This window comes from Camelus ferus, chromosome 31, assembly GCF_009834535.1.
Source record: "Camelus ferus isolate YT-003-E chromosome 31, BCGSAC_Cfer_1.0, whole genome shotgun sequence".
Classification (NCBI taxonomy): Eukaryota; Metazoa; Chordata; class Mammalia; order Artiodactyla; family Camelidae; genus Camelus; species Camelus ferus.
In genome coordinates this window covers 13,413,212-13,428,231 of record NC_045726.1, presented here as the reverse complement: position 1 = coordinate 13,428,231, position 15,020 = coordinate 13,413,212, and the positions used below count along the sequence as shown (strand labels likewise).

Below are 15,020 nucleotides of genomic sequence, written 5' to 3'. Positions count from 1 at the left end.
TATAAGAAAATACAATCTGGGTGAATCAATGACTTACTTATAAAATTAATTACCCACAAAACTACTGCAAATATATATGAGAAAATTTTCACACAAGTTTATAAAGAGAAAAGATTATCTGAGTATCTCCCTAGGCCTTCCTAATCTGCCTATGGCTCTGCTCACAGCACTATTCAGGCCCACCCATGTTGTCCCTACAACAGGTGCCTGAAGCCCTTGGCGTTTACAGTTTTGATTATGTGTTTGTTTGGGGCTAAGCTCTTCCCTCTCCCCATCCTGAAACTTTGAAAAGCCCACATTAACATAGATTGGAAAGGCACTGGGGCCCTTCCTGTGATGTGGATGGAAATGCAAATTCTTCAAAGGATTTTAAGCACCCCAGGGTACTACTCTTGCTAGCTGTGGAATCCTTTGCAGAAGAGCAATTCCTAATTCACCCAATTTGGGGAGAAAGAAACACGTTGTGCAGAGCAAAAACCCCAGTCAACCACCCTGCCAGGCATTAGCTGCCTTTCCCAGGACTCGGGACTTGCAGAACCATATGGAACACAGACATCACACCAGGTAGAACAAACAGGGGTGCACTTCACAGACATGCCCTGGAAGGCTCTCCACCTGCTTCTAGTCTTGCCTCCTTTCAACCCAAGAGTATGCACTTATCCCATTTGTCCTCTGTGTGAAACAAGCCTAGTCCCTTCGGTCCTCTGCCTAAAATTTTTCAGAGATGTCTCTCACACACAAAATAAAACCCATGCCCACTCCATGGTGTTTAGGGCTATGTGTGGTCTGCTCCCAGCTGTCCCTGTGACCTCTTCAGCCTCCATTCACTGCCGCTGCCCCTGGCTTTGCTCAAACAAGCCCAGCCCTGCCCCCTGGGTCAGTAGTTCCTGGGTGTCCTCTCAGAAGCACTGTCCCTGGCTCTCTACACCAGAGAGTTGCTCTCTGCATCAGAGTCACCATCCCCAAGAGGCCTTGTCAACCTCATCTCTGTCCCACCCATCACTCAGTTGTCCTCATGCTTCCTATCTCATCTCTCTGACTGTCACGTTTGTCCCTCTGTCTGGGTACCATCCCAGGAGGAGAGCTCCAGGAGGGCATGGGCCTCATGCCCACCAGTAGCACAGTGCCTGGCACACAGAAGGCTTCCAGTAAATACCAGTGAAATAAGAACCAGGAACTGCAGGAATCAGAAGGCCAGAAAGATGGGGAGACAAAGGTAGAATAAGGGTTGGAGATCAGTCTTAGAATTTACCTGGTGGACACAACTCCCAGAAGCTGCGCCTCCATCCCTGTGGGGCAGCTAATTGTTGGTGAACTCTGTCCTGCCCTGTGGGCATGGCTGAGGCAGCTGCAGCCTATGGGGACAAAGCAGGGATAGGCATGAGTGGCTTCCAGACCCTCACCCCACTCAGAATCCATCACACATTCATTTCACCTCACCTCCAAAACTAAGCAGAAGTTCCACCTTTCTCCCAGATCCAAACGCTTATATAGTCTTTTGTATTCATGGTTGTACCTTCATGATTTGGAGCTAGCTAAGTAATGTACACTTGAAAAACTCTTCTTTATCCTTTTCTCTTATTATAAAACATGTTTATTCTAGAAAATATCAACAGATAGAGTTTTGATAAGAATACAAAAATATATATGTGATCCCTTCATCTTAGAAATAGCATCCATTAATATTTTGTCTCATTTAGTTCCACTGTTTCACCATATGTGTGAATATTCTCTTTCTCTTACACAGACACACATGGTAATGAGGATTATATAATATACAAACTTTAAAAAAGGATATAGAATCAAACATTAAATAATTTTTTTGCGCAAATGTTGATTAAATAATGAATTTCTAATTTAAGATGCCTCAGACATCTAAACCAATGGAATAAAACAGATAGCCCAGAAATAAACTGTTCCATATATGGTCAAATGACTTTTGGCAAGGGGTACCAAAACCATGTAATAAGGAAGGACAATCTTTTCAATAAATGATTTTATGAAAACTGGATATCCATATGTAAAAATATGAACGGGACCCCTACTTTACATCATATACAAAAATTAACTCAAAATTTATCACAGGTCTAAACATAAGAGTGAAAACTACAAAACATTTAGGAAAAAACATGAGGCAGTTCTTCATGACCTGGGATTTGGCAATAACTTCTTGAACATGACACAAAACCACAGGCAACATAAAAAAAAAAGATAAATTGTGCTAATATGGAAATTTAAAACTTTTGTGTATCAAAGAAACACAACATAGTGAAAGTACAACCCATATACTCGGAGAACTATTTGCAAATCATGTATCTGATAAAAGGTTAATATCCAGAATATATAAGGAACTCCTATAACATAGAAATAACAACAATAACCCAGTTTCAATAATGGGCAAAAGATTTGAATAGGTATTTTTCTGAAGAAGGTACTAGAATATATATGAAAAGATACTATATTATATATGAGCAAATGTTGGCAAAGATGTGGAGAAATTGGAAGCCTTGGGCACTGTTGGTGGCAATGTGTTATGATGCAGCCCCTATGGAAAAGAATTTCCATAAAATTTGGAGGTTTCTCAAAAAATTAAAATAGAATTAGTATATGATTTAGCAATTTCATTTCTAGCATATATCCGTAAGAATTGAAAGCAGGGTCATGAAGGCATATTTGTACACCTATGTTAATAGCAACATTATTCACAATAGCCAAAAGGTGGAAGTAACCCAAATGTCTAGCACTGGATTAATTGATAAACAAAATGTGGTGTATACGTAAGATGGAATATTAGTCACTTTAAAAAAGAAGGAAATTCTGGCACTTGCTACAACAATGGGTCAATCGTGAAGACATTATGCTAAGCGAAATAAGCCAGTCACAAAAATACTGTATGATTCCACTTATGTGGGGTCCCCAGGGTAGTCAAATTCATAGAGAAAGTAGAATGGGCATTGCCAGGGGCTGGGGAGAGGGGAAAATTTGGAGGTTACTCTTTAACGGATAGACAGTTTCAGTTTTGCCAAACGAAAATAGTTCTAGAGATTGGTTGCACAACAATGAGAATGTAGTTAATGCTACCGAACCATACACTGAAAAATGGTTAAGATGGAGAATTTTATGCGATGTATATTTTACTACCATTAAAAAAAAATTATAAGGTACCTGACAAGCTGTCCCTAGTGGAACATGTCAGTGTTCTACTAAATACCAAAGAGGTTCAGAAAAGTGACAGTTTGTGCCACAGTCTCTGAGCTATAAATGACATAAGAGCAACTGGAGAAATTTGAATGGGGTCTGAGAACTAGATAGTAGTAATGTGTCCATGTTAATGTTCTGATTTGAAGGTTGGGTATCAGGGAGAATGTTCTTGTTTGTAGGGAGTACACACCGAAGTGTTCAGGAATGATGTTCATCACGTCACCATTGAGTTTTCAGTTGGTCAGGAAAAAGGGGTCTTGTATAATATATGCGACTTTTCTGTAATTTTGAGAGTGTTTTAAAATAAAAAGTTAAATTAAGAAAATAAGAAGAAAAATACTTCGCTGAACTCAGTTCAACCATCTGCATCTAAACAAGATAAAATGCAACCCTCTTCCACATGAAAGTCTGTCAAGTATTTGGGAACCACAAAACTCATGTGTGTCCCCCACGTCATGCCTTTTCCAGGCTAGGTGGTCTCTGAGTCTCCTTTGCCTGCTCTCAGTATGCTCTTACCTCCTGTCTTCCTTGGTTTTCCTCTCGTGGACTCTTTTCCTCAATATTTCATCCCAAAAAACTTGACACACTCAGGAAAATTTACAGACTTGTACACTGAACACCCACAAACAATGAAACGCATATTTCTTAAGTGTGCCAGTGATCAGTTTATCAATTCATATTTGTGTGTATTCCAAATCCTCTATCGAATTCATAGAACACAGGATTACCACAGAACATTCCCTCCTGCCCTTTCTAGGTAATCCTAATCTGCAGCACCATCTCAAGAGGCGATTATGTTTTCCAAAATGGAATGTTTTCAACGGATGCTGCATATCTGCTCTATGAATGTCAATTAAGTTAAGGTGACGGGACTGTGTCCATATCTCTTATGATTTTACTGAGTTGTGTTCATCTAACCATTTTAGCAGTTGCTAAGAGAGATGTGCTATCATCTCGATTCAATCCTGTAAATGTTTGCTTCTTGTATATGAAATTCTATTATTTGACATATATACGTTGATGATTATTATGGCTTCCTGATGAATTAATCCTTTAACACACGAAATGTCTCTGTTTGTCTCTCCAATATTCTTCTATCCTAAATCAACTTTCAGCTGATATTAAGATAGTTGAGGAAGTTTTTCATAGGCTTACTATTTAAATGTTAATCTTTTATCCATCCTAATTTTCAGTAATATGTGTCTCCTTTAAATTCATTCTGACCATTTCTACTTTTGAATTATACTGATTTGGAGTAAATGTAATCACTGATAAGGTTGAAGTAGATCTACAGTTCTGCTGTTTATTTTCTGTTAGTCCAGTCTCCTTTTTTTCCTATTGCTCCTCCCTGCAGAATTTAATATTCATGGTATATTTTTAGAATTCCATTTTAATTATGTGTTGGCATTTTGTGTATACATGTTTGCATTATTTCTTTAGCAGTTCCTATGGGGAGTACATTATATACTTTTAACTGTTTACAGTCTATTTGATAAAGTTTTTAAAAATTGATTTATTAAGGTATAATTGGCTTACAATAAACTACACATGCTTGAGGAGTAAAATTTTATAACATCTGACATATGTATTCATCTGTGGAAATTTCACCCCAATCAAGATAATGACCACATCATTGAATGGTTTCCTTTTGCTCCTGAGCTCGTCTCTCCACCTGCCGTGACCGTTCTGGCCCCAGCCAACTACTGATCTGCTTTCTGCCCTAGGGGTTAGTTTGCATTTTCTAGAATTTCATATAAATAGAATCAGATACCACGTACTCTTCTGTCTTCTTTCACTGAGGATAATTATTTGGAAATGCACCCATATTATCACGTGCCTCATACTTTGTTCTTTTTCATTTCTGAGTTGTGCTGCTGAATTAAGAGTGTACTTTAACAGAAAATGTTAGAGATATGCAATAGTATAAATCCGTTCATCACCGCCCTGCCATTCTTATTGCTGTAGTTGTCCTAGGCATTAGATGAGTGTACTTTATAAAAAGCCCACAGTGTTGTAATTTTTGAGTGTATAGCTTCAGGAAATTAAGGGGAAATCATCCTTTACATTTGGCCAATTAAAAAAAAATGTTTCTGATGATCTTTCTTCTTCCTTAACATCCATGTTTCCACTTGATTTCACTTGTATTCATCCTGAAATCTTCATCTAGCTTGTTGTGTGGTGCAGGTCTGCCGACAAAGTATTAACACTGCTGCCGAAACCACACTCCTGTTCCTAATTCTAAGCCCTTTTCTTTCCATTTACTCTCTGATTTTGTTAATGACCTCTGCTGGCTCTCAGGGGAGGAAACCTACAATCCCTTTCTCTCTCTTACCAGACTCATGTCATCACCTGCAGTGGTACTGTGATCACCTCCCTCAGATCCACATGGGCCTTCAGTTTCCTCTCGCGCGCTGTTACAACCTAACCGTGAGGACACAGGCCAAACACCGCTCAGGCCAAGTCTGAGTTCACGCACCTAGTCCACTATCCACTGGGCAAACAATTTTATCTTTATCAACAATTATCTTTAAAAGTGCTTTTTTGACCACCACCCACCCAGTAAAAACTGGACTCCTGGTTCCCCGAGCCTATGGACCTGCCATCCCTCAGAATGACATTCAGTTATTTCTGTTCTGTACCCCGTCTGAGGGTCATATTTCCCAACCCCCGCATAAAGACCCTCTAGAACACGACGAGGACATCACAGTGTTAGTGCAGCGTCTTAGAACCCACACGACCCACGTGTTCGAGGAGGCACGTCTGGAGCCTGCTGAGCAGCTCTGTGCAGGGCCCATAGGCATTAGGGACAAGACATGGCCCTTCCTTTCTTCAGGATATTTCTGGTCACAGGAAGAGAGATACAGAGACCCCCCAAAGTTGCCAAGGCGAAAAGAAACTCGAGGGGCTGTGAGGCAGAGGTGACAGTGCCACAGGTGGCAGGGACACTGGTGGACATGGAGGGAAAAGTCCACAAAGACAAGGCCACAGAGAAGAATGAAGTCAAAGTAATGGGGGGAGGGGACCACCTGGTGGAGGCGAGGAGCCTTCCTAGTGGGAGGTCGTGACTGCTTTAGGGACCCAGGGTATTACCGAGATCTGAGGCTTTGTCAGTCAACAGAATTGTGTGTGTGTGTGTGCACGTGTGTGTGGTGTGTGTGTGTAAAGGAGAGAGTGAGAGGAAGGAGACAACTGGCTGCCCTCGAGCAGCATGACAAAAGAGAGAAGTAAACTAGAAGAAAGGAAGAGGTGTGTTCACTTTAGTCCTGTGCGGATTCTACTGACCCTGCTCCACCCGGAAGTGAGTCATCAGCTGGGAATTCCCTTGTCTTGCTTTTTTCCCCACATGTGATACAACAATTAGACTGTTTTGTAGTCAACGCCTAAAAAGCATTTTCTGATCAAAAATTAACTCAAGCCTTCTCTTTTATCCCCTCTAGAGCATCAACCCTTAAAACAGCCTTGGTTCTCTTAAATTAAGCTGTAATCTGGTAAACTTGGACATCAGCATCAGATCTGTCCTCAGGGTCTTCCTGTGGCCTGAGATCTGATTCTGAGGTTGATGGTTCCTTTTTAACTGTGTAAAAAAACAAAGAGAGTAAATGACCAGCCATGAGGCTTCTCAGCCAGGGCCAGGCACTAAATAGCTGCATAATCCTGGGAAGTCACTTCCCTTTCTCTCTAACCTCACATTTACCCTTCTTGAAATCAGGGATCGCTCTAAATGACCTCTCAGGAACCCTCCAGCAGTAACCTTGTGCTGCCATCCTGACCTGAGAGACCAAATGCTCACCTGGGGAGTGGTCAGCAGGGGACCCAGTGTCCCCACCCTGGGGCTGCTCACCTGCCTGCCAAGTGACCTGCAGCAAGTCCCCACCCTATCGGTGTCTCACATTGCTCATCAGACAACGACAATCAGAGCTCCTACCCAGCAAGGTTGTTGGGAGACTTCAGTGTGAGTACGTGTACCTAAAGAGCATGGCCCATGGTAAGAACTGTATTTCAGCACCAGCTCTTTTTAGTGTAATCATTATTCACAAAGCTGACTAATCAAAAACCACATCCTCCGATAGCAGTACCATACCCCACTGCCTCACCTCTGTCACCTCTGTCAGAAGCTGCAGAGGAGTCACATCATAGCCTCTCCGGAGGTTGGGTGAGGTGAGGGGGATGGGATCTCAGGGTTTTTTTTTTGTTTGTTTGTTTTTTCAGTTATTTAGGTTCTTGGTCTCATTTCCTTCACCAGACTGTGAGCTCCCAGGAGCAGCAGAATCACAAGGTCATTTGTTTCCCTCTCCTGGGACGCAGACTCTCCCAGAGTGAAGGGCTCATCAACTACTTGGTGGGTGAATAACAGCACCCTCCCCAGGACACCGAGGAGGGGAGCCTAGGGTTGTCCTCAGCGTCCTACCTAGGGACAAGTTTCCAGGCTTCAGCTCAGGGAGGGACCAGAGGGAGCCCTGTGGCCTCCATTGAGGGGACAGAGAGGAGTTCCAGGAGGCTGAATGCAGGGCAGAGAACTGGAGAAGAAAAGCTGCCCAGAGAGGGCTCTGGACACGTGCAGAGGGGCCCATCCAGTGACTGGGTGAGTGCTGATCTGTGCATGGGAGGGACTCACCCCAGGCTGAGAAGAGACCATGGGAAATGAGCCGGCTGGATGAGGATGGAGGCTCGCCCAGGACTGGGAACTGTTCATGCTCCCATTAGCCATAATGGACAGACTACATAAAAGGGGCGCTGGCTAGTTATCAGACGTTAACTACTAGATCCTTGGTAGTTAATGAATTTAGTCCCCAAATAAGAAATATGTAGCCTAGGCATTCAAGTTAGAAGCAAATATTGGAAGATCAAACTGATACTCAATTTTCTGTATTGTGACCAGACCAATGGCCAGGTTTCTTTAAAAGAACACAACAAAAATGAATACTTAAAAAGCAAAAAAATCACAATGTCCCTCACTTAATAAAAAGTTACAAGGCATGAAAAAAGCAGAAAAACATCGTCATAAGTAGGAAAGTTTCAATTAATGAAAGCTGTGGAAAAAAAGTCACAGAGACAATTGAATTAATACACAAAGACTGAAACAGCTATTTGAATCTTACAAGTAAACTCAGGGACATAAAATGAAAAAAATGAATACAATCAGGAGAGACATGGACGATATTGCAAAAAAGAAAAAAAAAAAAGAAACCCATACCTAAATGGACTTATACAGATTTTTTAAAAAATACCATATCTATAATGACAGATATAAATGATGGGTGTTTTCAACATATAGGACTGGAACAACTAGATATCCACCTGCAAAAAAAGAAATCTAGATGTAGATCTTACACCTTTTGCAAAATAAAATTAAACTTAGCAAAACTAAGTGTAAACCACAAAACTGTGAAACTCCTAGAAGACAACATAGGAAAAAACCTAAATTAAGTTAGCTCCAGTGATGACTTTCTAGGTATAACACCACAGGCATGAACCTTGAATAACTGATAAGCTGGATTTTATTAAAATTTAAGAGTCTGCTCTGAAAAAGACAACATGAAGACAATGATAAGACAAGTCATAGACTAGGAGAAAATATTTGCAAAAGATACATCTAACAAGGACTGTTTTCCAAAATACAGAAAGTACTTTTAAAACTCAACTAAAAGAAACAAAGACTTCTGTTAAGAAATGGACCTAAGACCTTCACAGATACCTCGCCAAAGAAAATATACAGATGGCCCGTAAGCATACAAAAAGATGATCCGCATCCGATGTCAGCAGGGAAATGCAAAGTATAAAGCTAATGAGATGGAGGATACATCCATTAAAATGGCCCAAATCTGGACATTGGCAATACCAAATGCTGATGATGAGGTGGAACAACAGGAATTGTCCATCATTGCTGGTATGCAATACAAATGGTAGAAGACACTCTGAAGACATTATTGTGGTTTCTTGCAAAACGAAACATACTCTTAGCATACAGTCCAGCAGTTGTGCTCCTAGGTATTCACCAAATGAGTTGAAAATGTATGTCCACAAAACACCCGAACATGCATGCTTATAGCAGCTTTTTTCAAAATAGCTGATGAACCTTGGGAACAACCAAGGTTTCCTTCACTAGGTGAGTGGATAAATAAACTGGTCCATCCAGACAATGGACTATTATGCAGTGCTAAAGGAAATGAGTCATCAAGTGATGAGAAGACGCGGAGGAACCTCCAATGTGTATCACTAAGTGAAAAAATTGGAAAAGGCTACATACTGTATGATTCCAATGATACGACATTCTGCAAAAGGCAAAACTGTGGGGACAGTAATAAGATCAGTGGTTGCCAGGGGTTGAGGGGCAGGGTGGAGTGAATAGGCAAAGCTCACAGGATTTTTAGGGCAGTGAAAATACTCTGTGTGATACCATAATGATGGATACATGACAGTATACATCTGTCCAAAACTCACAGAAGGTACAAAGGCAAGAGTGAACCTTAATGTAAACTGTGAACTTTGAGTGACTGATTAGAATGTGTCAGTGTAGATTCACCAATTGTAATACATGCACCATTCTGGAGGCGGGGGGTGGGGATAAATGGGAAATCTCTGTACCTTCCACTCAGTTTTATTATGACCCTAAAACGGCTCTAAAAGAATAAATAAAGTCTTCACAAAAACAAAACAAGCAAAACAAACAGCACAACAGTATCCACATACAAAAAGGGAAAATATTCATATGGGATGGGATTAACAGCAGATTAGGTTATGTAGAAAATCAGTGAACTTGAAGAGAAAGCAATAGAAAGGATTCAAAATGAAATACAGAAAAACATAATGGAAAAAATAAGCCGTTAATTCTGAACCAATAGCAATCATTCTAACGTAAGTGTAATTGGAGGTTCAGGGGTGCGAACAGACAAAATATTAAACAATGGCCAAAAATCTAGGTCGGATATAAACTGTAAAGCCAAATGTCCAAAAAATTCAAGAACCCCCAGGTGAAAGAAACATCAAGGAGCCCACACAAAACAAATGATAATCCAGTTGCTGAAAACCAGTATGAAGGAAAATCTTACAGGAGCCAGGAAAGTCACACTCCCTTACCCACAGAGAAGCAGGTGGGAGAGACAGAGTCTGACTGATGCCAAAGCAGGACAAGGAGGGGCAGAGACACAGCCCAGAGCCAGAGCCTGCCCCTTCCCCCTCACCAGGACCTTGCCAGCCCTTCCTTGCCGAAATGTTGGGGCGGAGAGCAAATGGTGGGGGGTGGAAACAGTCAACTCAATCAAAGCCGTTCGACCATTTCACAAAAAACTTCCAATGATGAAACACTGATAATCTTCAAGTTTAATACTGAAATTGTCCCTATATCTTACTTTTAAAAACTGTCATTCCTATTTCCCTCTCTTCCCTACTCACGCCCCTTCTATTAAATTGTGTTAATACCAAGCCCACATACTTCCTCTCTGAGCTGCAGTTTCTCATCTGTAAGCTGTAATTATCTCACCTCCCCTTAATGTCCCAGGCAATGGTCTGAAGCCTTAGCTCACTGGGGTGTTAGGTAGAGCCTTTCTCCCTTCCCCCACTTCTCACACATACCTGAACAGACATGGCAGATGTCATTCCAAGGCCAAAATACATCTGCTACTTTCAGGAAGTTCAGGCCAAAAACATCAGAAATATATTCCTTCTGATTCTCATTTTCTCTATATTAAACACAGGTGAAAAATGATTGCTGTCTCCCAGTTTGTTAGGAAAGTTACACTGAATAACAAATGTCAGGTCTCTGGCTGAGCTGCCGAACAGCACATGCTCTGTGCATGTCACTGTCCCCACTCCCCCAGCCCTGACTCAGAAAGTGGAGTGACGCTTCTCTCCATCTCTGACTGAGGGAAAGTGGTCCAAGGGCAGGGACAGAGGCCTTCTTAGCAGAGGCTGGGGTGACCAGCCACCTGCAGTCTCCTGAACGGATACCTTTCCTGCTCACGCTTCACACTGCACTGTGCAAAGTGCTCACCAGACAGGACAGCTGACGGCATTTGGATGCGCCAGGCCTCAGGCCCTGCACTGCCATCACTGTCATCACCTGAGGTTTGGGTTTCTCTGCGTTCCTCCGTGGCCCCCTCCAGCACAGCCGTCCACCCTGTTCTTCAGAAGCTCCTGCCCCACCCCAGCGAGCTGACACCATGGTGCCAATACAAGCAGGTGGCAGCCACTGAGGGGGTAGGCGGAAACCATGTACCCGGTGGCCCTCCTAGTAGCATAGTGACCGGCACCAGCCCTGAGGATGTGGTTCGTTCTCCCACACAGCCTCACACAGTGCCCACACAGCTCTCCACCATTTCCACAAGCCCCTGCAGACTTTAAACTCCTCTCATTTTACATAAAGAAGTGAAAACCCAGAGGGTCCCAGGGCTAGAAGGAGCAGAGCTGGCCCGCTGTCTCCAGCTGCAGTCCCAGGACTCATATAGCCTGACCGAGCTTCTGAAACACTTACTTATTTACTTATTTACTTACTTACTTACTTACTTATTTATTTATTTATTTATTTATTTATTTATTTATTTATTTATGATTTCCCACTTCAAAAGAGAGTAACCCAGGGTGGAAGACCTACAACAGAAATGGGGCCATGTGGCAGGCAGGGTTGGGTGGGGGGTTGAATTAGGAGTTTGGGATTAGCAGATATAAACTGATATATATAAAACAGACAAACAAGTTCCTACTGTATAGCACAGGGAACTGTGTTCAATATCTTGTAATAAATAACCTATAATGAAAAAGAGAAATAATATGTGTGCGTGTGTGTGTGTGTGTGTGTGTATATATGACTGAATCACTATACACTGAAAACTAACACAACATTGTAAATCAACTATACTTCAATAAGAAAGAAAGGAAAGGAAGGAAGGAACAAAGGAAGGAAGGAAAGAAAGAAAAAAAGAAACGGGGCCACATCACATGTGCAGTACAAGGACTTGGGTGAGGACCAAGCTCAGCTCTGGGCCTCATTTGATGCCATCCTTTGAAGAGCCTAAGGACATGGGCCTCATCTTGTGACAGTCAGGGCTGGGGGCATTAACTGGCCCTGGGTGACACAGTTCAAGTGCAGAGCTGGGACTCCAGCCCCTACCCCCTACTCCCTGCTGCCTAATCTGGACTCTCCTTGTCCTCCTCTCCCAGTCTCAGAAAACTCAACAATCCTTGAAAATCTCTACTGGCACCGAGGAATCAACACCACAGCAGTATGGTGCCCCATTCTGACTTCTTAGGCTAGCAAAGGATTCAAGTTCAGTGTAGCAAAGGTGTAGGGAAACAGGCACACTTATACATTCTTGGTGTGAGTTAAAATGTCCAGCCTTCTTTTGGATGACATATTGTTGTTCTCTAAAGTATAAATTTATCTAATCGAGTGACACACCAATTTCCCTTTGAAGGAGTTACCCAATAGATGCACATGCATGTACGACACACACAAGGATATATACTACAATGCTGTTGGAATTAGCAAAAAAACAGAATACAGTCTAAAAAGATCTTCATGAGCGACAAGAGTGAAATAAACTGGTTCACCCACATCTGCTTTCTCCATACAATAAAATATTATGCCGTTAAAAAGGATAAGAAATCTGCTTGTACTGACCCAAAACATCGAATGGAATAGGTTATTAACTCAGAATATAACAAAAGTAATCATGGCTGTAAATGCATTTGTTTAAAAAGGCATGAGAAGGGATGAGAAGGGGAGTTTGGGATGTCAGAGGCCTAGGTCTCACACTCCTCAAACCATCAGGATCAGATTTTGGCCTTGTCTGTGTGGATTTTCTCACACTCACCCAGAAACACACCAGCCTGGCTAAAGTGAGCCATTCATGCAGCAGTCTTAAACATGGGTCTCCCCTAGTGAAGACTGATTTAAAAAAAAAAAAAAAACTAACTCTGTAATCATTTTATGATTATAAATATGTTACTAGTTTTCTGAATTTTGAATTTGTTAAATGAAAATATTTAAAACTTCATGACACATGGAATGTTTGCTTGACATTTAATTTTTTTTGTTTTTAACATGTAAGAAATCTGTGAAACCCAGGAGGGGAGCCAGTGCACTTGCAGTGTCTTTAGGATGTGCATCACCGTGGGTTTCCTGTTTGCTACAGTCTCTCCTTGGGAAGGAAAGGGCAGCTCCCATTTTCGGCTGCCTGATTAATGGTCATTTACAGGCAGCCTGGCAGGAAACGTGTCTACAAGGATTGGGGACCTGCCTCCTGCTGAAACAACCAAAGGTGTCGAAGGCACTGGGCAGTCTAGGGAAGTGATTCCTAGCGGGCTGCTATTTAACTGATTTGCCCTGAGTATGTTTTAGAATTGAGGAGTAAGTGTAAAACAGTAAAAAGAAAGAAAGGAAAAACAGCCAATCTCTCTGCTGCTCCAGGCAGCTTGCCAGGGAGTTTCCAGCTTGACCCTGATCCCTCCATGCCTGGAATTTACCTCTGGGACCGCTCACGAGGCCAGCGGGGCCAAGGACTCTTCTCCCTCTGGGCCTGGGTCGGTCGTGCCCGGCCGTGACCCTGCTCCTTCCCCCGGCTCTGCCCTCTGTCGGTCCAGTTAGGCACGCCTGGCTGCGGGTGACCCGGGCAGGCACCCCGCCATGTCTCCCACACCCCTCTCCCACCCGGCCACCGGGCGAGCCTTCCGCTAAGGTAGGACCCGCGGCGAGGACTCACCGACAACACGATACCTAAGACGACGAAGATGAGAGCCCTGGGGCCCCGGAGGCGAAGCCTGGGGCCCCGGAGGCGAAGCCTGGAGCCGGGGGCGCGCCCCACCCGGGCGCTCAAGGCGGCGGATGCGCTGTGTCCCTGCTCCCCGGCGCGGTCAGGGAGCTCTGGCTGTCCCGGCCGCCGCGGGGTTACAGCCCGCAGCGCCATAAGGAATCGGCAGTGTCTTTCGTGGGGCACTGGATCGTCCCTACCGCCTGTAGGGTGACCGGAGGCTCAATCTCTCTGTCTCTGTCTGTCTCTGTCTCTGTCTCTGTCTCTGTCTCTACTCTTGGGAAGCTGGGCCGTCCTGACTTTTGTACTCTTGGTGACTCACAGGGCGGGGTGAAGAACGGGAGCCAATACGCAAATGTGCTCACCGGTTCTTGGAAACACGTGACTTAGTCACAGAGAGGCTCTGAATGGGAGCCAGCTGTCTTCTAGGTGCACCTCCTGCAGGTGGGGGGCCAGAGGTAGAACTAACGGGCTCAGGCAGCGGCTACTCTGGGCACCTAGTTTGTTTCTGGATCCTGTCCATGCCAGACAGGCACAGAAGATGGCGGTGAGGAGTTGGGGAGCCAGGGGGAAGTCAGCATCTACCAGAAGCTGTGCCCTCTGCTGTTACCGGTCGTGAGGTGGAGTCCCCAGCCAGGACCTGTCCTGATCCTGTTCTCTTTCCAGAGCCAAAGCAAGCCCCTCATGTTTATAAACTCTGAACTACCCTGCTCAGATTTTGGTCTTCTGCTCACTCTGCTCCTTCCTCCTCCCCTCGAGGGTCTCATCGACCCACTTGGCATGTCTTACTGCACCTAGCCTATGGCTTCAGGGTGCTTGAGCTTAGCATCTCAGTAGCAGGATGCCTGGCTGGAGCAGATGCTTAATACATGAGTGAGTGGAGGGAATGAAGGTCACAGATCAGTGATCTGATCCGTGGGTCTGAATTCGGGTCACCTGTAGCCTTCCGACTTCCCCCATCACCGCCTTGTGTGTTTTGGTAATTCCAGATTTCTGGCTGAAAAGAATCATCTGTCTTTCACACTCACACTTTCATGCTGTCTAGTCTCAACACTACTGCTCCTGCAGTCAGGA

At 43.6% G+C, this 15,020-nt stretch overlaps 1 protein-coding gene across 2 annotated transcripts in view; it reads right to left on the bottom strand.

The window, feature by feature from the left end:
• Positions 1–14,258, bottom strand: part of LOC116660778 (tumor necrosis factor receptor superfamily member 10A-like) — a 32,620-nt gene extending 18,362 nt beyond the window's left edge. For both annotated transcript variants that reach the window (XM_032470936.1, XM_032470937.1), the window contains exons 1-2: positions 13,899–14,258; positions 1,253–1,355 (exon numbers count right to left, since the gene is read on the bottom strand). In XM_032470936.1, coding sequence (XP_032326827.1) covers positions 1,253–1,355; positions 13,899–14,102 — 307 coding nt within the window. In that variant the 5' untranslated portion in view covers positions 14,103–14,258. The remainder of the gene's footprint in view (positions 1–1,252; positions 1,356–13,898) is intronic.
• Between the last annotated feature and the right edge of the window lie 762 nt (positions 14,259–15,020).